The sequence below is a fragment of the Garra rufa genome, chromosome 24 (assembly GCF_049309525.1).
Source record: "Garra rufa chromosome 24, GarRuf1.0, whole genome shotgun sequence".
NCBI lineage: Eukaryota > Metazoa > Chordata > Actinopteri > Cypriniformes > Cyprinidae > Garra > Garra rufa.
Window position 1 is genome coordinate 37,183,844 of NC_133384.1, and position 27,192 is coordinate 37,211,035.

General features: G+C 35.4%; 2 protein-coding genes across 2 annotated transcripts; both read right to left on the reverse strand.

Annotated features, from left to right (window-relative positions):
* Positions 1–4,293: 4,293 nt before the first annotated feature.
* LOC141300879 (uncharacterized) lies at positions 4,294–7,777 on the reverse strand. The gene is made up of 3 exons (XM_073831165.1): positions 7,178–7,777; positions 6,946–7,041; positions 4,294–6,851 (listed from the first exon to the last, which is right to left on the reverse strand). Exons 1-3 carry the CDS (start codon positions 7,577–7,579, stop codon positions 5,301–5,303), a joined length of 2,049 nt encoding a protein of 682 aa, XP_073687266.1. The 5' UTR covers positions 7,580–7,777; the 3' UTR covers positions 4,294–5,300.
* Positions 7,778–16,496: 8,719 nt separating this feature from the next.
* On the reverse strand, positions 16,497–22,937 carry aoc1 (amine oxidase copper containing 1). Its single transcript, XM_073830847.1, has 5 exons — positions 22,830–22,937; positions 19,940–21,484; positions 19,500–19,788; positions 19,282–19,414; positions 16,497–17,454 (listed from the first exon to the last, which is right to left on the reverse strand). Exons 2-5 carry the CDS (start codon positions 21,474–21,476, stop codon positions 17,185–17,187), a joined length of 2,229 nt encoding a protein of 742 aa, XP_073686948.1. The 5' UTR covers positions 21,477–21,484; positions 22,830–22,937; the 3' UTR covers positions 16,497–17,184.
* Positions 22,938–27,192: the final 4,255 nt, after the last annotated feature.

Below are 27,192 nucleotides of genomic sequence, written 5' to 3' on the forward strand. Positions count from 1 at the left end.
TTACTGTGATTCCCTGCACCTGTCCTTGTAATTATTAGTAATCTGTGTCACCTGTGGTTATTGATTAGTCTGTCTTTATAAGTCTGTCTTTGAGTTCAGTTCCCTGTCGGTCCTTTTGTCTGAATAGATGTGTGTGATGTTCCTGACTTGTTCCTGCCTTGTTCCAATCGAAGATTTATATTAAATATATTGTATATTGTAATCCTTGTCGTCCGTCTCGTCAACTCCTGCACGCACCCGTAACAATAGTCTTTTCCAGGTACGTGTTGGAAGAGGGTGGAGTTTCTAATCACATGGCTTGTGTTGAAACAGAACAACGTGGACAACATGGGCTGTATAAAAAAAATTGCTGCTAGTAATGTGGAAACCTATGAGCAGCACAAATGTCAGATGTAATTTCTGTATAGACGTGAGGGAGGTCCCTATGATTTTCTCTGCTGTCCTTACCACTCTCAAGATGGACTTTTTGTCTGCAGCCATACAGCTACTAAACCAGACTCTCTTTTGTGCCTCTATAGAAGGATGTGAGGACAGGAGGGGAAAGTTTGTTCTCCTCATCAACCTTTGGAAATGCAGATGCTGCTGAGTTGCATCCAAGTAAATAAATATATTGGAATATTATGATAGCATCAAACTTTTAAAAAGTTATTACTTGTATCAATGTTGATGTTGATATATGTTGATGTCCCACAGAATTGCTGCAACAAAAACAATTTTTTTTAAAATGTTTTATTGACACAACTGAGATACAAGTGAAAGTATTTCATGTTTTTCACTGCCTGAAGGATGTTTTTAACATTAATTGAAATATTACAATATCCTATTTTTAAGTGTTTATATAAAGACCAGTTTAGCATAAATAAAAAAGATAAATAAAGAAAGTGTTGTTTCTAATCTATTCTAATCTATTCATGGCATCAAAACGGCCGCTTGAGGGCGAAAGGCGCTCATTGTCATAAACCTATCTGAGTGCAAAACGCTACTTGAATAGGAGAGCTTGAAGTTACTGAATTGTCTTTATACTTGTTAGCAGTTTTAAATGATCATTTTAACGATTGCAAAAACAGACAAGTTTAAATTTTAGCTATAATTCGATTCCATCTCCACTGTGATGCAATTTCATTGCAGTTTACTTGGTTGGACTTTTGTAATCAAATAATTTTTTACATTTCACTTTCATGTAATGTATCTTATTTTCTCCAGTCCTTATTTAATTTCCACTTTCAAAATTACCATAGTTGTCTGTAAATAGATTTTATTTTAAATGTTATTCCTGTAAATTATTGCTGACTGTGTACTGCATGTATGCAGTACAACATACTTAACGATCAATGTTAAGAATAGGCTATATAATACAAGTATTTTAGTGACATATATGTCACATTTATGTAAATAATATGCTATGCATGTATGTGTAATTTGTAAACAATAAAATGCAATGATAAATTTAACTTTGTAAGTCATAATTATCTGTATGGTTTTGTCTGTATGTGTTTTCATATTTCAATGTGTAAGTGTTACAAAATATAGTACAGGTGTTTGCTTGTTAATTAATAAATGAATTAATCTTGCAGTTCTTTATTTTGTTGCTGTTCTTTGTTATTATATTTCACAATCCAGACTGCTGTTCAATGTATTGTATTTTTTCTTTTTCATACGACAGATTTCCACTGACTATAATACAGTTTATATTGAAATTACAAAAGCTATTGTAGGCACGAAAAGAAAAACTGTGCATTTAACAATTGCTTACAGTTTGTCAGCATTCTTTATATTCTTCATATAATATACTGTATGTTCATTACAGTAGAACTGTGTTGCAAAACGTAAAACTTTAAGATATTGTTATGAACATATTGTTATGTCATGATTATTTTTAATAAATCTCAGGTTGTTTATGTGCACTAAAGTCATTCGATGAGTCATTTCAGGTCAAAGTCTACAATTAAGAAAAGTGTTTTATAAATGTGTTAGAGATATTTAAGGAAATGTGTCTGTAATATTATTCTCTCACTGTAGTATTTTGCAGTTCAATAAACACACAACATAAAAACTGAGCCAAAACCAAAACTGCTAGTTTAATAAATATATGTCAGTAAAATGAAAGTGAAAGCATTTCATATTTTCTCATATGGTCTCTAGGTGGCAGCACTTACTAACACAGATAGATCAGTCTCTAAACAGCCTCTTAGAGACTATATTACATGCACATCATTTCATGATACATATCACAACTCCGGCTACTTGTTTCTTTTACAAAATTATTGCTGTATTTTAAATAGTATCTCTCAGTAGAAGATGTTTACATAATGCTGCTTTCCATTTTTGCTTTATTCTAAGAAAATTAATTGCAGTAATCACAGCAGTGTTTGATGCAGTTTATCCAAGGCAACTTAAAATGAGGGAAATTAAAGCAAGTGTGATGATAGAAAAACGTTACATTCATAAAACACTGCAATCTCACTTTGCATCACATATAGGACATGCTATTGAAAGATGCAGAAACATTTTTAGGATGCTGTTTCAGTATGATTTTAGCAGAGACATTATTTACATATACTTTTTAAAGTCTTGTTATTTGTTCCAGTGCTCCATGCTTATCTTTTCCTGCTCTCTTCTTGATGGTTTCCAGTGTTTTGGCCTTTTCAGGATCATTTATTTCCTTCAGCTTCTCAATCAGAAAATCAATGTGCTGAAGTGTGATCAGTGAATCAGTGTTGAGTGCGATTTCCTGCAGAGTTTCCACACAGTGAAACATTTCTTTAATGCTTTCTTTGTGTTTAAGTTTGTCTTGTAAGGACTTTGGTGGTGTATAGAGCTCCTCCTAGAATTCATAATAAAATTCTAAGACACTATATTTCTGTAATATATTCATATAAAAATAGAGAAAATTGCAAGTTTATGACTAGAAATAAATCTGTCTTACCTTATAGGATGGAACAGCTTCACTGATGGGTCTGAATCTGTGATTGTCATGTTGTTCTGAGTCTCTGCACACTACACACACAGGCTGTTTGTTCTCCAGACAGAAGAGTTTGAGTTTCTCACCGTGTAAACTGCAGATCTCCTCAAATCCTGATGAATGGCTCTCATTTCTTTGCTTCAGGAATGCTTCAGTGTTTCTCCAGTGTTCATGCATGATAGTTCAAAAACAAAGTAACATATCACTATATAAGACACTTCTAAACTATACTAAGTGGGGAACATAATTACACTGTGAGTGAATGGGTCATTTAGAGAACAATAGCATGTATGATTCAGTCTGTGCATATGTGTCGGCAGACTAGCAACCAGTTTATCTGTGTATTGTTAATGGCCTGTGGAAAGAAGCTATCAGGCCATCATATTACGATAGTGTGTTTGCCAGAGAGCAGAAGGGTGAACAGTCTATTGGTGGGGTGGGTGGAGTCACTGATTATTTTGTTGGCTCTACTAAGGCTGTGTGACAGATGTAATTCCTGTAAAGATGTACAGGAGATCCTGATGATTTGGGTGGACTTCTTATCTCCAGCTGTACTGCTACTACACCAGACTGAGAGACTGCTGATCAAAATACTCTCTATTGTGCCTCTATAGAAGGTTGTGAGGACAGGAGGAGGAAGGTTTGCTCTCTTCATCTGCCTTAGAAAATGCAGGCACTGCTGAGTTGCCACTGATTAAATTAATATATTGGAATTTTACAATAACATCAAACTTTAAAAAATGTATTACTTTTTATTATCACGAAGGTGTTTTTTAAAATAGTTTTCAATGTAGTTGGTCCCGTTTGCCTTTCTTTGTCTTATTTTTGGTACTTCTCCGTTATTCTTTACTATATGAGTATTTTTGAAATTTGGTTTAAATATTTCCACTAATTATTTTAATTGATGAGGAAAACCAAATAGAATCAGCCATATACTTGACTATGATATTATGAGCTATAGGCTACACAATGTAAACAAACACACATTTCAATCTTTACTTCTCCAAATCAAAATATATTGCCTCAAGAAGATAATGTTTTCTCTCATTGTATTTCTTTAAATAATGGATGTAATGTGCATTTACATCTAAACATACTATAACTGAAGATATAGTAAATATACTTTTTACTCAAATTCTCCAATGTGTAAGAAAAAAAGATTCTCACGCCCACCGTAACAAAAATGTTGATACATGTTCATGTGCCACAGAATTGCTGTAGTATTTCACAAACAAACAAAATGCTACCACAAAAACAGAACTATTTAAATTAATTTATTGATACAATTGAGATACAAGTAAAAGTATTTCATATTTTCTGATGTTCTCACATAAATTGGTCACTCAGTGCTTAATAATACAATTAAAACATTATCTAGACAGACAATTTAGCAGATGATTTCAATCCAAACAAAATTATTTAAAAAATGTTGAAATCATAAAATATATTTGCAGTTATAATGAATGATTATATATAAAAATTACTTCACACGACCTGAAGGACTTGCATAACGTCATCTTAATTCCAAGTGTTTTATTTTTTAATAAGTAATTCACTAAAATGGCATCATTGGATTTGGTGAATGATTCAAACCAGCTGATACTGATTCTAATCTATTAATGGCATCAAACTGTGCATTTAGTAATTATTTACAGTTTGTCTGTATTCTTTATATTCTGCATATTTCTTGTCATTTATGTTGATTACATCTGTGTTGCAAAATTCATTTTTATGAGCTCATGATTATTTTTAATAAATCTCAGGCTGTTTATGTACATTAGAGTCATTCATTGACCGGTCAATGTCTACAATTAAGAAAAGCATTTTGGAAATGTGTTAGAGATTTAAGGAAATGTGAGCCAAAACCACAACTGCTAGTTTAATACATTTATGTAAGTGAAATGCAACTGAAAGCATTTAATATTTTCTCATATGGTCTATAGATGGCAGTGCTTAATAACACAGCTAAATCAGTCTCTAAACAGCCTATTAGTGATCATGATTACATGCACATCATTTCATGATAAATATCAATATTTGGGCTGTTTGATGCTTTTACAATATTATTGCTGCATTTTAAACAGTATCTCACAGTAGGAGCTGTTTACATTACGCTGCTGTCAATTTCTGCTTCATTCCAGAAAATTAATGACAGTAATCACTGCAGTTTATCCAAAGGAATGCACAAATGAGCCAAATAAAAGCAAGTGTGATAATAGAAAAATGTTAATTAAATTAAAATCTTACTTTACAACAAATGAAGGGCATGCTATTGAAAGAAGCAGAGACATTTTCAGGATGCTGTTTTCAGAGTTTCAGTATGATTTTAGCTGAGGCATTATTTTAATATACTTTTTAAAAAGCTTGTTACGTATTCCAGTGCCCTGTGCTTTTCTTCTCCTGCTTTCTTTTTGATGTTTACCAGTGTTTGGACTTTTTCAGAGTCATTTATTTCCTTCAGCTTCTCAATCAGAAAATCAATGTGCTGAAGTATCAGTGAATCTGTGCTGAATATGATTATCTGCGGATTTTCCACAAGATCAGAAGCTTCATTCACCAGCTTTATTTTCTCTTTCTCTAATTCTTGCAGTTCTTCTTCCAGCACCTTGACCACAAACACACCATCACCAATTTTGTCTTTATATTTCATCTTCAAATCTTCATATGTCCGCTTCTCCTTCTTTGCCTTTGCTACATATATTTTTGCATGTTTAACATGTTCTCTGTAGTGGCATTTCTTTGTGCACACTGTACAGTGATCATCTTTCATCACACTACACAATGAGAGATTACTGACCCACCAGCATCCTGGATAATGACAGTTCTCCTCACAGACGGTGCAGCACATCGCCATGCTGGCTTTTGAAAGATCTATATCAACCTTTTCTTTGTAGACCACTTCAACTTCATACTCAAAGTTCTCATTTTTCTTGACATATTTTTTGTTTTTCTCCAGAGCTGCTTGAGTTTGTTTCAGCTCGTTTTGCTTTAGTTCCATCAGCTCAACACGTGATTTTAGATTGGAGATTTTTGCCTCCAACTGCTCCTCCTGCAACACATCTTGAGACATCTTCAGGGATTTTGGTTGTATTGTGTCAAGAAACTTGAAGAATTGTGTCAGTCCTCTAAAACTGAGATTCCATGATTGTTCCTGTATCATTTCATATTGTTCATCAGCAGCGTCTGACTGACAGTTGTCAAAAAGGAAAAACACTGGCTGATTCTTGTCATTTACTGCACACTTGATTTTAGCCTCTTTAACAGCCGTCAGGGCATTTTTAGGTGGATATCCAGTTGAGTGTGTGAAGAGTAAAACAATGTTTTCAGCAATATCTCTTCCAAATAAAGACTGAACAGCTTTAAATATGTGTTGGTGTCTGTCAGAGAGTCGATTTTGTGTTGCACTAATCACCAGACACACTGCATCTATTTCATGAATCCTTTCTGCAGATTTACTTAAACTAGGCAAACTCTCAGCAATCTGTTCATCAAGATCAACTCCATATGTGTCTCCATATCCTGGTGTGTCGATGATTGATAAATGGATTGGACTCTCTTGTAAATAAAAGCCATAAACAGTGATTCTGGAGGTCTGACTGTGAGCTGATGTTCGGTCGCTCTGATCATCTGTGATCTCAAACCAAACCTTGTCTTTTCTCTTTACATCCAACATGTAGTTGATCATCGCATTAATCAGAGTTGTTTTTCCTGTTCCTGTTTCTCCCACCATCAGAATGGTTTTATGGGGTTTGTTTTTGTCTCTCTCCCCAAAGATAATTTTTCTATATGGTTTATATTTATCCAATTTGTCTATACTTGTTTGCAGACCATATCGAGCAGGATTTCCATCTTTGAGTAAGATGCTTTTCTTGATCAGATCAGTTGTGCTCTGTTTATAAAGCAATACACAATAACAAAACAATAAAAACAGATTCAGCTGTTGTAATTAAAATTGTGAATATGTCAAAAGAATCAGATCTCACCTTGTTGTGTTGTCCTGTTTTCCCAAACTTTCCTTCAGTACTTTCTTTGTGTGTAAGTTTCTCTCCTATAGACTTCAGTGGTGTATAAAGCTCCTCCTAGAATTTAAACTAAAATTCTAAGACACTAGATTTCTGTAATATGTTTATACATAAAACACATATGAGCAAAATGGTACTGAGAAATATGCATGTTTATGACAAGCTTTATTCCCCAGAAATAAATCTGCCTTACCTTATAGGATGGAACAGCTTCACTGATGGGTCTGAATCTGTGATTGTCATGTTGTTCTGAGTCTCTGCACACTACACACACAGGCTGTTTGTCCTCCAGACAGAAGAGTTTGAGTTTCTCACCGTGTAAACTGCAGATCTCCTCAGATCCTGATGAACGGCTCTCATTTCTTTGCTTTAGGAAGGACTCACACAGGTTTTGTAACACAAGATTAGGAGGAGGTTCGAGTTTTGAGGATCTTCTTCTGCAGACAGGACACTCCTGAGTATCTGTGGTCCTCCAGACCTGATGAAGACACTCTTTACAGACACTATGACTACATGACAAAAACACAGGAGCCATGAAGATTTCACAGCACACAGGACAAGAAAGCTCTTCTGCAGACACATGTAGTGAAGCCATTTTCCCTGTTTGAGCTCCAGCAATCTGAACTTTACTTTCACTCTGCTCGATTTGTTTTAAAAATAAATAACCATGAGAATCACAAAGAATCCGTTCAGAAACAAACTTTCCATCGCTTAAATCTTTGTTGAAAGCTTTTCTCTTTGTTCTTCACTGATCGCTGATTCCTTTCTCAAGCAAGAATAGAGTCATGACAGAAAAAAAAATACTGCGATTGGCTCTACCTGGAAAGTGTTGTAAAAGAGAAGAGTTTCTGATCACATGGGTTGTGTTTAAACAGGTCAAAGTACAACATGGGCCATTCAAAAAAAACTACTGGCTGCTTCTAAAATGGAAATCTAAAAGCAACTCTAATAACTTGTATTAATCTTATTTTTTTCACTAAAAGTAGCTTCTAAATCTAGAAAACCGCCTTCTGAGAAGGAAGAAAAACTCAGAAACCATCTAAAACATGCCTGCTGTTGTCAATACAAATTCAAGCTTAAAGTTCAGATAGTTTTATTGTTATTCTAGTCATAAAATGAAGTGCACAGCCGAATGAAATTGTGTTTCTCCGAGCCTAATGCTCAGTGTACATGATAACACAGACATGAATAAAACAGCAACTTACGAACGTCGAACAAGACAACAACAAACATAATATACACATAATATACACTGACAAAGTAATATATCACCATATAAGACAATTCTGAACAAAATGTACCGTATACAGAATAATTCAAGAACTATAGGGGTTGTGCACATAATTACACTGTGAATGAATGGTTCAATCTAACATTTGATGTAACATTGCTCATGAGTAGCAGCATAGAGTATAAATATATAATCGGCAGTCCAGCAACCAGTATATCTTTATTGTTAATGTGAGTTGAGTATTAGGCCTGTGGAAAGAAGCTATTACTGAGTCTTCCAATCTTGCATTGAATACTCCAATAGCGTTTGCTAGAGAGCAGAATTGTGAACAGTCTATTGGTGGGATGGGTGGAGTCTGATTATTTTGTTGGCTCTGCTAAAACAGCGTGACAGATGTAATTCCTGTACAGACGATAGGGAGGTCCTGATGATTTTCTCTGCTGTCCTTATCGCTCTCTGGATGAGCTTCTTGTCTTCAGCCGTACAGCTACTAAACCAGACTGAGAGACTGTTGGTCAAAATCTATTGTTCTTCTATAGACGGTTGTGTCTTAACAATGAAGAAAAATAGTACTGCTGATCTCAGCAGGGTTACTGTAGTATTTTGCAGTTAAATATACACAGGTACCATTAATTCTTGAGACGTGTCCCGCAATAGTAACTGCTATTAGGTTTAAAACTGAAAAAAATTTGCATTGTAAATGTTATGAGGGATTAATAATAGAATGTATTTAACACAATTATTACCTTCTATTTAATTGTATCATTATTATATCAAATCTATGACACTTATTGTCTTCTCACTACATCAAAACAATCATAATTTGAGAACTGCTGGAGGAAGAACAGCAGAGTCCAGACTTGAAGCAAAACATATTTTATTAATGTTAATACAAAATCGTCTCCATCTGTCTATACTCTCAATTTTTTTCCTGTGTAGGATGGCAAGGATGCTGGAGGAGCATCCCAGCATCTTGGGCTATAACAAAATTGTCTCTCACTTGATTTCCTGTAGAATTATATGATATCTAGGTGCAAACAATTCCAAAACAGTTTTTGATAACACTTTCTATGAAGCCTTAATTGATAGTACATTATAAGAGTATTTTAAGGCATTATAATAATTGCATAATGCATTATAAATAATATTATGATATGTTATATCATCTCATAAATAATCATAACAATAATTATAATACATTATAATATTACGTATTTGAGGTTATGACTTTTAAGAGTATGGCTATTTATAACACACAATGAACACCATATTAAATCTACTTAATTTATAATGGGCCACATCATATTACATTTATTTTTTTTACATTTTATTACATTTTATTTTGATGTTCCCCTTAGTCTATTGACTATAAGAAACTTTGCAACTACATGTCAACTAACACTCCTTAGAGTATTAGTAGACTTAGGTTAACCTCTAAACTCTGGAACAATCTACCTAACACTGTTCGGGAGGCAGACACACTCTGTCAGTTTAAATCTAGATTAAAGACCCATCTCTTTAACCTGGCCTACACTTAATACATTTCACAATCCAAATCCGTTAAAAGATTGTTAGGCTGCATTATTTAGGTCAACCGGAACCAGGGACACTTCCTAAAACACCTGATGTACTCGTTGCATCAGAAGAAGAATGCCATCTACGCTAATACTAGTATCTTTCCTTCTTATTCCGAGGTCACCGTAGCCACCGATCATGTATCCAGATCAGACGTTCACTGCAGTCCCCCGGATCCAGTCTGTACCCATCAGCACCCAGAGATATCCTTTACAGCCCTGAATGTCAGCAGAGACCACATCAAAGACAGATCATCAGTGAAGACCTCATCACCTAGACGGCCATCGACGCAAGACTGCCAAAACCAGATGAGTCCTCTCCAGTCATCTGATTTTGTGGCAACTTGGAACTCTTGCATCTACATTAATATTAGTCTGTTTGTTTCTTATTCCCAGGTCACCATAGCCACCAGATCCAGTCCGTATCCAGATCAGATGGTCACTGCAGTCCCCCGGATCCAGTCCGTACCAAGAGGTGGATAAACACCTACAGCCGAATGTCAGCGGATACCGTGTCAACTAGATGAGCCCCAGAGACAGATCATCAGAAAGAACTCCTACCCTAAACGGCCACCGGCACAAGGCCACGGGAACCAGATGAGTCCTCTCCAATTTGACTTTGCTGCAATATGGAACTTTTGCACTTTTATTGACATTTTATTTTATTATTTTAATACTGTAAGGTTGCTTTGACACAACTTGTATTGTAAAAAGCGCTGTATAAATAATCTTGACTTGACTTGACTAAGGTTAGGCTAGGTAGAAGGTTCACATACTTGCAATGTTACTTATAATCAGTTTGTCTGTTAGGCAAACATCAAAATAAAGTGTTAGCATATATTTATATGAGACGTATAATCCATGGTAATTTAAGTGGATGTAATGTGTTCATTGTGTTAAAAATCACCATACTCTTAAAAACTATAAGCACAAATAAGTAATTATTATAATACGTTAAAACTGTTCTTTTGAATAGTCATAAGATAATATAACATATTATAAGGTTTTTATAATACATTATGCATTCATTATAATGCCTTAAGAATACCCTTATAATATATTATAAATACAGGCTCTATAGAAAGTGTTACTGTCACAGTGCATGTAGTGATGAGCACAACACGAAAGGCAAGGCAAGGCAAGGCAAGTTTATTTATATAGCACATTTCATACACAATGGTAATTCAAAGTGCTGTACATAAAAGGAATTAAAATCATAATAGCATAAAAATCATAAAAATTTAAAATAATAATCACAACAATGAAAACAGAATTTAAGAACATTTAAGATGATTTAAAAAATTGATTTAAAATTAATTAATACAGTAAAATTATTATACCTGTACATAAAATAATGCAATCTGTTCGGACGTAGCACAGTGCTCATTCAATAAATGCACAACTGAACAGGTGAGTTTTGAGTCTGCATTTAAATGTGGCTAATGTATTAGCACATCTGATCTCTTCTGGAAGCTGATTCCAACTGCGGACGGCATAATAGCTATTAATAGCTAACGCGGATTCCCCTTGTTTTGTGTGAACCCTTGATATTACTAACTGACTCGATCCTAGAGATCTGAGTTGTCTGTTAGGTTTGTATTCAGTGAGCATGTCTGCAATGTATGTAGGTCCTAGGCCATTGAGTGCTTTATAAACAAGTAAAAGTACTTTAAAATCTATCCTAAACATAACTGGAAGCCAGTGTCAGGACCTGAGGACTGGTGTAATATGCTCTGATTTTTTGGTTCTAGTCAGAATCCTGGCAGCAGCGTTCTGTGTGAGCTGCAGCTGTCTAATGGTCTTCTTGGGAAGGCCAGTGAGGAGACCATTACAATAGTCCACCCTGCTGGACAGTTACATAGATCTATGGGTGAATGACGTCAAGTGGACCGCAGTGAAATGGCGGACGGTTTACGTGTAAACGGCCCATAGAAACAGTCGCTAATGAGGCATCTACGTATATATATCTCTAGAGACGCGGCTCGTTTCAAGTGTAAATTTTCGCGCTGTTGCAAGTAAGACAAGTGACAACATCAATATGGCGGATGTAGTATGTCCGAATTCCATTCATACTACCCACATTCATACTATATAGAACGTAGGCTACTGTTTTAACGGTCGGGTAGTACGTTTAAATTTTAATGTAGTACCTACTTAAGTATGCGATTTCGGACGCAGCCATATTGTTTAGCTGTCAGCATTTAAATGTACAACTATGCAGATACGGAGAGTACGGGATTGCTAGACTACATTTAAATGATATGTTGTTAAATAATATGAAACTGAATGTTCATGCCGCTAACATTGTTTATAATGTTGCAATTCTCATTTTGCTTAGTTTCTGATAAGAACGAGGCACTAGATCAGTCTCAAGAGTGTCCACCTAATATATAGCACATATAAAATGAGCTTCAGCGGAAGTTTATGAGCTGGCTTATCTTTATGCGGAAGTTCTAAAGAACGCTACGTGCATAAAGTCAATTTAAATGCGGAGCCTGGCAATCCCATACTTACCCTATATGCATAGTTGTACATTTAAATGCTGACAGCTAAACACTACCATAACGTGTTTAGGCTAACGTTAGCTAGCTAGCGATATTTCTCTTCAAGGACATCTTAATCGTATTCTTGATAATCACTAACTTGCCTTAGTAGTCATGAACACATTTTTAAAATCTTGCAATATTTCAAAGCATTTATTATTTTCTAACTCTACAGCTGTGAAATAAAATGTATTTCAAGGACACACTTTTCATTCATAAAAAGGGCATCGGAAAAATGACTTTTTACGGAAAACAACGTCTATTTTGGCTAAAATAATATGGAATTACCCCATATAACCAATAGATGGCAGCAGAGGATTATTTATTATGCAGCTGTCTCTCCCTGTATTTTTCAAGACGTCTTGCTTTCGATTTATTATAAGATACTAGTATAATAAATTGTAGTGCTTTGACATTTTACTTTTATAGTATAGCAAGTGCAGAAAGTCATTAAGCTCACACACAAACAGCCTATAAGGGTGAATTATGTAAATACTAATTTATAGTTACTACAAATACGTTAAATATTTATGGTAGGCTATAATAATTAAAAAATGCACTAATTATGAATCGATAGGAATTTGAAATATTTTCTTAAATTGAATAACTACATCTTTTAAGTTTTATCTTGAACTGTAAAATCTATCAAATAGCCTATATTTAACCAACACAAACTTGTTACTGCTGTAGTTTTGTTATCTGAATTTAGTCTGAATCATTTAAGCTCTTTTTTAACATCAGTTTGACATCAGTTTGTCAGCTGTTTGGTCCGGTTATTACTGTCAATCATAGCTATGACTCGAGTCGCGCATATTTAGCCGCGATTTACTCGCAAATTTTTTTAAACTGGCATTTGTCAGGAACAAAGAACTGCAAACGTTAAACGTTACACGATACACGATACACGGACCTTTTAAGTATATATCTGAATTAGGCAAAAAAAAATGATAAATTAAAAAATGATCTGTTTTTTTGGTTTTCCGTTTTTTTTTTTTTTTTGTTTTTTTTTTTGAAAATGGATATGGAATGGATTGCCCTGATACTTGTTAACAGTTTTAAATTATTATTTTAACGATTGCAAACACAGACAACTGTAAATCTGAGCTATACTTTGATTCAGGCACGTGCACAGGTAGGGCTCAACCTGTGCAGAGCACATGCCCTTTTTGTAATTACACTCGGAAGTGCCCTTTTTTGGGGGAGTTTTTTTATTTTTATAAATCAATGCTATTGATAACCCTTTACGTCTGTTTGTCTTTTAAACAAATATTTAACCAATTAAAGGCATTAAAAAGCGCATCTCTTAGAACCGCTCAAACTGTCAGTCAAACTTCACAACTCCGCCCCCTGAGCGCCGCGAACTTAGGTAAGTTTGTTACAGCACGTCAGTCAGAGTCATAGAGCAGAAGAAGATGAATGTCTTCGTCTTGTAACGGTAAAATATCTTGTTTGTTTGAATAAATGAAACGTTGTCTTTATGAAATAAACACTAGTATGTCTATAAAGGTTCATATGCATCACCACACCGGTGTGATGTTGACGTAATGTGATGTCGTCGTTTTAATGATGGACAAATTGCACACATTCGCTGGTCAAAAAACCCGCGGTGTAACTGCATTTGAGTTTGACACAAAGCAACCGAGTGATCCTTGTCAGCTAGGTAAAATATATTATAAACATTTTTATTTAGATTTGATGGCTATCTGCTGAATGTGCTGATGTATGTATATATTATCTGTATAAAAGTTATTAATACTTAATTAAATATAATATAAGAATATTATTGTGTGTTATTTTTTTGGTGGTGGAGGGGTTGGGGGGGTGCCCTTTTTTCAGTTTCAGCACATGCCCCTCAAAAGGTCTGTGCACGGCCCTGCTTTGATTCCATCTCCACTGTGATGCATTTTTATTGCAGCTTATTGGTTGGACTTTTGTGATCTAATCATTTTTTACATCTCATTGTAATGTAATGTGTCTTACTTTCTCCGTACATATCCTTATTTTATTTCCACTTTCAAAACTACCATAATTGTCTGTAAGTAGATTTTATTTTTCATTTTATTCTTGTAGTTTATTATTACATATTTGGCTCTTATGCATTTATGCAGTAGAATATACTCAACAATCAATGTTAACAATATATGATAGTATTTTAGTGACAAATATGTCACATTCATGTAAATTATATGCAATGCGTATGTAATTTGCAAAGATCAGCGTTACAAAATATAGTACGCAGGTATTTGCTTTGTTAATTAATTCATCTTGCAGTTCTTTATTTCGTTGCTTTTCTTTGTTATTATATTTCACAATCCAGACTGCTGTTCAATGTATTGTATTTTTTCTTTTTCATACGACAGATTTCCACGGACTATAATACAGTTTATACTGAAATTACAAAAGCTATTGTAGGCACGAAAAGAAAAACTGTGCATTTAGCAATTACTTACAGTTTGTCAGCATTCTTTATATTCCTCATATAATTTACTGTATGTTAATTACAGTAGAACTGTGTTGCAAAATGTGAAACTTTAAGATATTGTTATGAAAATATTGTTATCATGATTAGTTTTAATAAATCTCAGGGTGTTTATGTGCACTAGAGTCATTCAATGAGTCATTTCAGGTCAAAGTCTACAATAAGAAAAGTGTTTTATAAATGTGTTAGAGATATTTTAGAAAAATGTGTCTGTAATATTATTCTCTTACTGTAGTATTTTGCAGTTCAATAAACACGTAACATAAAAACTGAGCCAAAACCAAAACTGCTAGTTTAATAAATATATGTAGGTGAAATGAAAGTGAAAGCGTTTCATATTTTCTCATGGTCTCCAGGTGGCAGCACTTACTAACACAGATAGATCAGTCTCTAAACATTAGTGAATCAGTGAACCATGTTCAGAACCATGGGGTCTTGTGAAATTGCAATCTTCGCACATGGCCACTAGGGTTCAGTGTTTCCTTTTACAATTTTAACAATCCTCCACAGCTTGTGAGAGTTAAACTGACATGATGTGAAATGTATCACTTTTCTAGATCAAGAAGGTCACTAATACAAAATGTTAAATTGTTGATCCTGTCATTGATTTTGCTCCATTGAGCACTTTAATGTCGTAGGTGTTGTTTCAGATGACATGTATTCATTGTGAAGCATTATTAAACAATATAAAAGTTAAAAGATCCTAATTAACTTTGGAGAAACCTTTACAACGAATATTTGAGAATAATATATCAAACAGTGATCATAGAAACCTAAGGTATTATAGATTTTAGTTAGCTAATGATAAGAAAACATTTGGGCCTGAACACTGTTATTATGAAAATGTGTGTGTCTGTCTAGAGAGAAATCCTTCAGATCCTCACAAAAAAAAAAAAAATGTTTTGTAAGGATTTCGTTGTAATTATGTGACACATCTGTTGTTGCCATGGTGAGTTTTAGGAATGGTTGCCCCATATAAGGCGACCTTACTACTCCATCGCTGTCCTGTTCTATAGTTAGTGCAGACAACTTTAACATACACTGTAAAAACCTAAACAAACAGTTAGAAAGAAAAGAATGTCTTATTGGTCACCAACTGTCACACATGCTTCAACTGCTGAATGATTTTTGTAAGTAGTATTTCTGTATACAGTGCTGTCAAAATAGGTCTAGAATAAAAGTGTGCACACTGAAGTAATAAGATATTGTGAAAATAATGTTTCTATCTATCCCACCTTCAGAAGCACACATTTCCGTTTCTGGCTGGTTTTGTACCTAAAAATAAAAATAGTGACATAAATAGGCCTAATTATGATCAGTCAGAGTGAGACTTTATTACAAGATTTTGATCATGTGCTCTTTATCTCCTCCTGCCTCTTGTTGGTTTCCATGGGAGACTCTGCAGGTGAATTATGGTCTGTTTGCAGAGAGATTCCAGAATGGATGTGTTTGCGTAAGAAACCCCTGTTTCCCGCTCAGGCTCAGCCCATACAGGACCACCAGGATCAGTGAGCTCACGGATACGGCCTTCTGCATCCTGGATGTTCTCCGCTGATAAGCCTCATCCATGGATACATCTGCTCACTTACGGATCTCAAGGGTCCTCACTTCATCCCACCGCTCACAGTTACCATGACAACCAATATAAACACACTACTCACAGTGCATAAAATTATACACAAGCATGAAATTATTACACATTTATTTTCAAAAACACTTCAACAGGTGAATCTCATCAAATATTAACCCTATTTAAATGAACAAACAAATTATATTTTGCATAAGGAAAATGAAGCTTATTTCCAGGACATTTTAAGACTTTATTTTTGCATTTTGACATTATTTTCATTACAATTAATTCTTAGTTGCCTACTTTATTATTGTAAAAACACATATGCAGTTGTAAAATACAATTGTAAGTATACACAATGGTCATATTTGTTGTACAGATTTAAATTTATGCTCATGTCACAAAATACTATATAACAATGTAAATATACCAAAAGGCCTTAAAATCCTGAATTTTTATGCAAAATATAATTTAGTATTTTTATCTTTTGCTTTTGCATTAAAATATGACTATTTATTTGTGGGATTTGAATTTAGAAAGACATATAACATTCTTATTGGTCAGTAATCTTTACCTTGTATACATTTTGAAAAATGTCAGAAGTTTATGAGATTTTTATGTATCCTACAAGCATTTGAGGTTTATTTTGTTCATCTCCCTGTTTAATGTCAAAAGTGCACTCTGTTTTTTATAGTTCTAAGTATTTGACACCGTCAGCATTTTATTTCACAAATTTCAGCTTTTTATAATTTTATATACACCACAAAAACACTAACACAATACGAAAATAGCTCAGTCTCTGTCTAGACGCCAGCATATGTGCCATTGTAGAAGAAAGGCTTGTCTGAGACACAGTGACCTACGACCTCTGGAGTCCATCTCTGAATCTTGGGCTGGCCCTTTTCATCTGGTCGGACGATAACCGTGCTGCGGGACGCGAGTGAGGGGTCCTCGTCGAAAAAGTTGAAGGGACGCAGGAAGAATCCCACCGCGTTTCCTGGAGTCGCTGTGTTGGGAATGTCTTCAGAATGGGGAATGTGTAAGAATCCCACCGTCACCCAGGCTACCAGATCCTGCCAAGAAATATAGAATTGTCAATTGAGTATTTTTAGATTTTTATAGATATTTATTTATGTAGTAATTTACCCATTTCCTTTAACTAAGTTCTTTTAATTTGAGTTGAAGTACTAACATGACTGAAATAATAAAGTTGAGGTCAAAAGTTTACATCCCCCTTTCAGAATCTGCAAGAGGAGGGATCATATAAAATGCATGTTATTGTTTATTTAGTACTGACCTATATAAGGTATTTCACATAAAAGATGTTTACATATGGTCCACAAGAGAAAATAATAGTTGAATTAAAAAAAGACTCAGTTCGAAAGTTTGCATCCCCTTGATTCTTAATACTGTGTTGTTACCTTGCCTTTTTTAGTGATAGTTGTTCATAAGTCCCTTGTTTGTCCTGAACAGTTAAACTGCCTGCTGTTCTTCAGAAAAATCCTTCAGGTCCCACAAATTCTTTAGTTTTTCAGCATTTTTGTGTTTTTGAGCTCTATCCAACAATGACTGTATGATTTTGAGATCCATCTTTTCACTCTGAGAACAACTGAGGGACTCATATGCAACTATTACAGAAGGTTCAAACACACACTGATGCTCCAGAAGGGTGAAAACTTTTGAACAGAATGGAGATGTATACATTTTTCTTATTTTGGCTGAATATCATATTTTTTCATTTATTACTGCCTTTCAGAGGCCATAGAAGATAGTTACATGTTTCCCAGAAAACAAAAGTTAAGTTTACCTTGATAAGTTAAATTTACCTTGATCTTCAAAACCCCAAAGTTTTCAACCCCAGCTCTTAATGCATGGTTTTTGCTTCTGGAGCATCAGTGAGTGTTTGAACCTTCTGTAATAGTTGCATATGCATCCCTCAGCTGCCCTCAGTGTGAAAAGATGGATCTCAAAATCATACAGTCATTTTTGGAAAGGGTTCAAATACACAAAAATGCTGGAAAGCTAAAGAATTTGTGGGACCTGAAGGATTTTTCTGAAGAAAAACAGTCAGTTTAACTGTTCGGGACAAACAAGGGACTCATGAACACTAAACATAAAAACACAGCTGTGGATCATTCAGGTAACAACACAGTACTAAGAATCAAGGGGATGTAAACTTTTGAACTGGGTCATTTTTATAAATAGCTATTATTTTCTCTTATGGACTATATGTAAACATATTTCATGTTAAATATCTAATTCAGGTCAGTACTAAACAAACAATAACATGCATTTTGTATGATCCCTCTTATTTTAGTAAAATTCTATAAAAAAAAATACAGAAATATAAAAAAATACAAATTACAAATTGCTAAAATCTAAAGTAAAATGTACATGGAAATGGAATACATAAAAAAGAAAATAATTCAAATGCCTGCTTATAATAAGTAGTATGTGAGTATTATTTTTAATATTTATTGACCATGTTAATATTAATTTAAGTAGTTTTCGTTCTTTTTTTTCTTTTCTTTTTTTGTAGTTCCTATTCCTGTTGCCATGTGGTTCAGTCTTTTGGACATTTCTGATTTTATATCTGTTTACTACATTTTAGTTATATGTTCATCTGATTAAGTGTATGATAATCTGCCATCTCTTAACACTGGTAAAGCAAATTGTGTATAATTACTATTAATATACAGCAGTTGCTGTTCAGATATTTTGATAACAGATAACTTTTTTTGTCATCAAATTTTATTTATACACTTGTTAAATGCTTAATATGTTGGCTTTGTGTCTACTTTTTAGTGCGCAAGAAAACCTGTTTGCACTGCATGTGGTCCATTTGGAGTCGGAGGACAAACTCAAATAACTCCTCAAGTCTCTATACATCATCTGTGTACCTGGTTAACAATGTTTTCATTGTTGCGAATGAATTCCTCGAAGGAAACAACAGGCTCCCAAGGGTCATTCTGAGTGTAGATGCTACTACTGGTGACTTCATTGTCCTTGTGTCTGGTTACAGCCAACGGATATCTGCAATCAACAAAATCACAAAGATTTGCTCAAAAATAGAGCGCAAAATGTGTTATTCCTTTTCAAATTAAATGCAAAGGCCCACCTTGACCACGTAATACCATTTTCCTCTCTCCAGCCACGGGGCAAAACACTATTAGCGTGCGAGTTATACTGGATCCGATAGCCTTTCTTATGACCCCATTTGTTGTTTTGATTGGGATTGTAGAAGTGCAAGTATTTGGGAAACTTCTTGCCAAAGCGGAAGGCAGCACTACGTTCAGTTTCATGCTGAGTAGTGTGCAGTTTCGATTGTACTATGGAGTGTCCTGGGCTCCAGGGATTGGTAAAGTTAACGTATTTCAGATCAATGGTTTCAAAGCTGTTGTCCCTCCCTGTACAAAAAGAAAAAGCAGAGTCATCTCTATTCAGTGTAACATGTTATGCAATTGGCCTATTTCCCACCTATAGTGTAATCTGTGCACAGATCACTAAATAGATTATTTGATTTAAGATTGTACACCGATAAGCAAGGGCTTAACTCACCTGCAATGTCAAGGTCCACTTTGTAATGAATTAGATGGGTGTGCAAGTTGCCAAGAACATAGTTGTAAACCCTGGTTCCATAGTTCAATCCGTTTTCAGTGAAGAACGTTGCATGGATGTAGCCAGTCGCACTCACTCTAGACTCCATCACGCCATTCTGGTAAAAGACAAAGTCCCAGATATAGTCGTAGTTATACACCGTAGAAGTAGTTCTGATCACCAGAACATGGTTTTCCAAGCCTCCATAGAAATTGTATCCTCCTTGGAAGTTGCTATTAAAGTGTCTCCTCAGAGGAAGCGCTGTGGTCATTTCAAAAATGCAAAGTGCATTTCTGTAGCGCACAGGCTTGTCCGTATCATAGTAATGATAGAGGTCTACAAAATGAGCAATTTCTGGACAGTCGATCCCAGGTGACAACTCATAATCCGAAGTGCCCATCGCCCAACCGGCGTCAATGTATTTGGTCTGCATTGCAGCCGGAGTATCTCCGGAGTAGAAGGCGATGGCTTCCTGAAGTGCGATCTCATATGCAATTCTCTCTCCGTTGAAGCGAAGATCGAAGATCTGCAACCCGGCTGAAGAGCGAACCCGATATGCAAAGGACCATCCAGCATATTCCACAAAGTTCCCATCCACCTGAAATCTCCGGCCTTGGGGTTCAACAAGCTTTGCTCCATGGATGTTTGTCGGTGTATTCATGTGTCCACGAGGAATGAAGGTTGAGAAAAGATCCTCCTCGTCATGCTCTGGCAGCTTGACTTTATTGATCGTCCCCTTCTCGTACTTCTCCACAAGCTCCTCCACGCTGTCGAAATACTGCCCATTGTACCACACCTTTTCTACTGTCCACTTTTCATGATCCAAATCTTTGTGGTTGACGAGGACCTCAAAACCGACCGGGTGGATGAAGTAGCCTTCGACAAACTTCTGCAGCATGATCCATGTACGCCTCTCTCCTGGCGCCAACCCACGAGGAGCAATATCCGAGAAGGTCAAGCAGCGGTTACTACAGTTGCCGTAAGTAAACCCGGTGCTCTCTTGCAGAATCTTGTTTGCTTTAGCTCCTACCTTCTCCAAAACGCCATTCAGGTGCTCATACTCCACAGCGGAGATCGGTCTGGACTCGAAACGGATTGGACGCTCACCCTTGAACGTCTTCACCTGGTAAGACCTCGGAAAAGGTAAGGGGCCGACGACGTACTCCGTCATGTTTGGCACCGCCTGGTTGCCGAACTGCACTACCACACGTGCCTGCCGTGAAGGTTTCGCCTGTCCTCTGTCCAATGCACGGAGTGCCTCGTGCTTGCGAGGAACGTGCAGCTCCATAAGGAGGATGCTGTTCTTCTTGAGGGACTTGTCTCGTGCCAAGGTGAGGCCCAGCTCGCTGCAGGAGTGGAGGTAGTCTCTCACGGCTTTCATCTCTTTGGGAGTGAGATCGGCAAACATCGCAGCTCCGTGATGAGCCCACTCACGAGTTCTTGATGAAAAGGTGGGCGTAGCTAGAGAAGCCAGGAGCAGCATCCAGGAGAACCACATCTTGGCTCCTGCAAAATGAACAAGCCATTCATGTCAGACAGGTTTATTGTAATTTTACCGAAATTATGTGTTGGTTCCCATCAAGCTACCTTAAAGGAGAAGTCCACTTCCAGAACTAACATTTACAGATAATTTACTCACCCCCTTGTCATCCAAGATGTTTATGTCTTTCTATCTTTAGTCATAAAGAAATTATGTTTTTTTGAGGAAAACATTTCAGGATTTCTCTCCATATTGTGGACTTCTATGGTGCCCCCAAGTTTGAACTTCCAAAATGCTGTTTAAATGCTGCTTCAAAAAGGCTCTAAGTGATCCCAACTGAAGAAGAAGGGTCTTATCTAGCGAAACGATTGGTTATTTTCTAAAAAATTGAGAATTTATATATTTTTTAACCTCAAATGCTCATCTTGCCCAGTTTTCTTAAAATGGATGATGGATGATCCCATACACTCTTAAAAATAAAGGTGCTTCACGATGCCATAGAAGAACATTTTTTGTCTAAATGGTTCCATAAAGAACCTTTAACATCTGAAGAACCTTTCTGTTTCACAAAAGGTTCTTTGTGCTGAAAGTTCTTCAGATTATAAAAAAGGAAGAAAGAGATGGTTCTTTAAAGAACCTTTGACTGAATGGTTCTTTGTGGAACCAAAAATGGTTCTTCCATGGCATCGCTGTGAAGAACCTTTTAAAGCTCCTTTATTTTTTAAGAGTATATCCCAAATTCTTACATCTATCTATCTATCCTGAACTTCAACCTATTGTAAATTCTCAGACTCAGCAACACCAACATAGATTTTGGTATAACGCCAACGTAAAGTCTTTCAAACTTTCCTATCTTGTTCAAGCTGCTCTTGTAAGCATAGGTTATCATTTCTAGAGCGCCTCCCCTTTTGGAATCGGTGTGTCCTTTGTACTGAGAATCTGAGCCAAATTATAGTAATAAAGATGCAAGGGTGGTGTGAGCCAACACCTCTCTCTTCCTCTCAGTTCCCTGCTTGTTTTTCCTCTGAATTCCCCAACTAAGATGAGAAACAGATAAACCAAATATGGTGGATTTAATTACCCCAGTGAGGGCTGTTAGCAATCTTCCTCCAATTCAAATGGGCAATTCCTGTTGATTTTCTACCATCCAAGAGCTGTAATGATTTTCAGGGTCTTCTTTACTGCACAAAATGTCACTGTGTTCTTTTTGTTTCTGCATCTATTTCTAACATTTTCTGCAGCAGTGTCTATTCAATTGCACTATTATGTAACCCTCCTTTGCATAAATGTCTAGTGACTCACCTTGTGATTAGAATAAAAAGGACCGACTAATGATAGCAGCACATTTTAAAAAGCAATGAATAAGCTTACCTTAAGTGGCTGTTTTCAAGTTTGCAGGCTGGATAAATTCCCTGAAAGTGCAGCTGCTACAGCTGCAATGTGTTTTTTGGATCCGCCAGTGGATGCAGTCCTCTTCTGAATGGTACTGCTCTGATGTTTTAGCTTTTATCAACCACCCACCGTTCTTGAACAGAAGGCGATTGGCCAGCAGAAGGTCATAAAACTTCAGAAGAACAAAAGCAAGAGATGATTGATAGGTTTGCTTGCATTATCACTGCACATCTGTGGATCTTTCACAGGGTGTAAGACTATCACTATGAAATCTGTTTATGTAAAATTGAGAATTGATAGCAGACAGCTGCATGCTGACAGGTGTTTGCACTGTACACTATATTTTCACACATACAGTATATTTCATTTTTGCATTTGGTTGATGGTTTGTATTTTTCGTTTTGCCTATTGCACATTAATATTAGTATGTCTTTAGCAACCCACCTTTTCTTGGTCTCTTTTACCACATACTTTCCTCGATTATATCAATATTTTAACAAAACAACACACCTTTAGTAATATAGTTTTGTGCACACAAATTGGAACAGGTCATGACAAAAGGTGCAATATATCATTACTATAATCATGTGGAATTTGGAATGAAATATGGAAAAACAATGAAATATACAGAATTAAATAAACAATGTAGAATAACTGTACAGCATAATGTATGCTGAAATGATAAAACCCCAGACTTTAAAATGTAATACAGTTCACATATGTTATATTAATACAGCTCATATGCACTTTTTCAACTGGGAGAAGCATAAATCTGACAGCTGAAGTGCATTACAGTATGAGCAAAGGGACTGGGAATTGGACAGACAGCTGAAGCTGTTATTGCACTGTACTCGCTGTTAGTTTCACACCACAGAAATACGATCGACCAAAACCACCTGATATGAAACAGGCCATCATTAACCACCTAATGTGAGACTCTTATGGTTAATTATTAGCTTGACTCTTTCATAACTCTGGCCTGCAGAGAACTTAACAACAAGCTCCTAAATCACCATCTGAAAGTAATATTTATATTACTGTCCTAAGTTTATAAGTGCCGTTCTTCTGGCTCTCAGTTTTATGAGATCGTATCTGTGTTATATTTAAACTGCAACAGTTTTACTTCTGATAAAATAATTATGATCAGGTTTCTGGCTTTGCAGATATTAACACATATGTCTTGGCTGTGTACATTTTTGTGGTGCAGATGTTTAGCTGGAAAGACAAATGTTATAAACAAATGATCAAATAGCCTATTGATTAAAAGCTCAAAAAGGGCAAGTGAGACAAATAAACCTCAAATTATGCTGTTGAAATGTCTGTGAAGTTTATTTATTTCCAATTCTGGCTCATTATTTAGTTTTTTTTCCAAGCATCATGGTTGAAACACAACAAAATTTTACTATTTTGCAGAGGCTTGTAAATGTAGCAATACACAGTCTAAGTCAAACTAAATCAAAATTAAATGCTTGTTTTGGAAACAAATTGATACTTTTACTAACCAAGTGTAGTTCTGTTAAATATAAATGCTAAGTTTTCATCCATCAGAACAATCATTTGTCATAATTCAAAGTAAACCAGAGATATTCCTGCATCATTTAAAGACATTCAGGTGAGATTTCATCTCATGCTTTCTATAATATTTTTTTTTCTAATGAATAATGTCAAATCCAAAGCGTTGACCATTTTAAGCTTTTCTTCAAATTTGCCAGTTTTAGATGGAGGCTTTTCACTAAAGCAGCATCTCATCCTTCATTTCACTATTGCAGATCTAACTGATGTTTGACATACATTTTGATGTCTATTTCTCCTCACTTTACTTTAGTTATTGTGCATCTGTGCCAGCCGCATCTCTTTCTCATACAAAACATAGTAATTGTTCCTAATAAGAAGACAGTATAAAGCAAAATACTTTATGTGGCTGTTCTGGAAGGTAAAGTAAGATACCTACTCTTACTCAATTACAGAGTAGGTTTTTAACTTTCCACTAGTGTTAAAAATGGAAACACAACCCTAATCTCAAACAAATGGATTGGTGTGGAGTATTTAAACTGCTCTTGTTTACACTCTTTAGGAAGTCAAACCAACTATATAGTGACTCTACATGTTAAACTGGGATTAGGAAGTCTTTGACATGCAAAAAAAGTCAAACCTTCCCTAAAGGTCAGAGGTCACTCGTTCAAGCACAATTTTGTACAGATTGTACAGAAATTGGATGGAATCATAATGTTGCTATATTATGCCGCTCAAACAAATGGATCAGTTTTTGAAACTCTCTTGTTTTTGGGAAGTCAACTCTGCATGTTAATATGGATTTGGAGGAAGTAGCCCATTTTAATATGGAGAAAAAGCAAATTTTCATGCCATCTATAGACTTTATCTATAGCAATGGTAGCTAACATACTCATAATTCATAAATACAGCGTTAGCATATTCATCAGACAATAATAACACAGTTTGATAATGTAAAACTAACAACATTACAGCAGCAGCAAAATATAACAGAATTTGTGTTTGCTGCTACCTAAATTTCACATACATAAAAATCTGATTCAGAAAAAAAGTTGAGGAAACCATCCAAACTATGCTCATCCTAAAAAGCTGTAGGCATCTCTATACTCTTCCTATGTGTCCTTTTAAGATGTAATTTACCTCATCCCTTATGAAAATTAACCATGGTTTACTACAAAAACAAACAAACAAACAAACATTGTAACCACATATTAACTTTGGTTTTGCTACATTAACCATAGTTTAACCATGGTATTTGTAAAAAAACTATTTTTACTTAAAATGTCTTGCTTTCTGTTTTTTGTTTTTATAACTGTACTGTTTGATAAAAAAAAAGAAAAAGAAAAAGAAATCAGAAAAAAAGATTTGTGATATGTTCTCAAAGTCAAATGATAAACAAACCTGCTTTGAAGTTCCTATCTAAATCTAATGATTCGCTATACGATCCAAAATTCCAATCTGAATCAAATGATTCGCAAACTCGCTTCAAAGTTCCGATCTAAATCAAATGATTCGCGATTCACGCTCTGAAATCTCGATCTGAATCAAATGCTTTGTGAATCTGATCCAAAATCACAATCTAAATCAAATGATTCACCAAACCGCTCCGAAGTTCCGAAATGATTCGCAATATGCTACTGGTTTAAAGTTCGGAATTGAATCAAATTATTTGCAAACTTGGTCAGAAAATTCAGATTTAAATAAAATGATTTGCCAACCCGCTCCAGATCTGAATAATTATTTTTGAACTAGCTTTGAAGTTTCGAACTAAATTAAGTGATTCGTGAACACGATCCGAAAACCCAATCTGAATTAAATGATTCGCGAAATCAAATGATTCACGACAATCGCTTTAAAGTCCCGATCTGAATCAAATGATTCGCGATCCGACTGGAGTTTGAATCAGTTGGAGCGGTTCCACGATAAATGACTCACTCAATTGAATCGGTTTGTCTGTTCCTCCACTCGTCGCTCGACATTCAGCCGTGTTTGTATGGCACTGGCTTAGCTCGCTTGTTTTATGACATTAACTGAAAAAAGTGAAGAAATATATAATGTTTACAAATGAAATATCCATATTTTCATTCCGAAGACAAATGCTTTCCTCGTCGAAACATCCAACACGAATATCAATGAACATATTCAGGTGAGGTAAATAAACCGGTTTACTGCTAACTAGTGAAAACACCCCAATAATATGAAAAGCTGCATCTAAAATACATGTTAGATGGAAACATTGCGCATTGTAATCGAGTTTGTAGCTTAAATATCTACATTTTGAAAGAATGTTGAACAGTGTAACTTCTCAGGTAAGTTAACGTTAATATCAAGGTATGACACCGTTGCGGCCGAAATGACAACAACAGTGGTTACATATACATATTTTTAATTGTTTGATCAAAATTATTGCTAGGGACAATTTATTAGTCGCTAATGCAGTTCCTTTTATTCTTTGATATTTATAAAGCAGTAGATATGTCTCAGTTTTCATTCATTCCCATAGGCGTTGAGTGGTTACTTTGTTTATGTGTTGTTTGGTTTTAGATGGTGAAAACACAAATCTTAAATAGAAAAACTTAATAAATAGAAAAACTGGATGGAATCATAAGATTTGAACCTCTGTACCACTTATGTTAACAAATGAAAATGCAAACCTAGTGTTTCTATATCAGGCTGCTCAAACAAATAGATCAGTGTTTGAAACTCTCTTGTTTACTTTCTTTAGGAAGTCTAACAGTGACTCTACTGTGATTGGAGGAAGTATTTTAACATGGAAAAAGACAAACCTCCCGTAAAGGTCAGAGGACATACATGCATTTCCACACATTCA

Excerpts from the sequence above, each read along its gene's own strand:
- LOC141300879 (XM_073831165.1), bottom strand. The coding sequence starts at position 7,579 with ATGGCTTCACTACATGTGTCTGCAGAAGAGCTTTCTTGTCCTGTGTGC. Across the intron at positions 7,042-7,177 it reads AAGCTGTTCCATCCTATAAG|GAGGAGCTTTATACACCACT; the intron begins GTAAGGCAGATT and ends TTTAAATTCTAG. Across the intron at positions 6,852-6,945 it reads AAACAGGACAACACAACAAG|AGCACAACTGATCTGATCAA; the intron begins GTGAGATCTGAT and ends CTTTATAAACAG.
- aoc1 (XM_073830847.1), bottom strand. The coding sequence starts at position 21,476 with ATGTGGTTCTCCTGGATGCTGCTCCTGGCTTCTCTAGCTACGCCCACC. Across the intron at positions 19,415-19,499 it reads AATGGTATTACGTGGTCAAG|ATATCCGTTGGCTGTAACCA; the intron begins GTGGGCCTTTGC and ends TGTTGATTGCAG. Across the intron at positions 17,455-19,281 it reads ATGAAAACATTGTTAACCAG|GATCTGGTAGCCTGGGTGAC; the intron begins GTACACAGATGA and ends ATTTCTTGGCAG.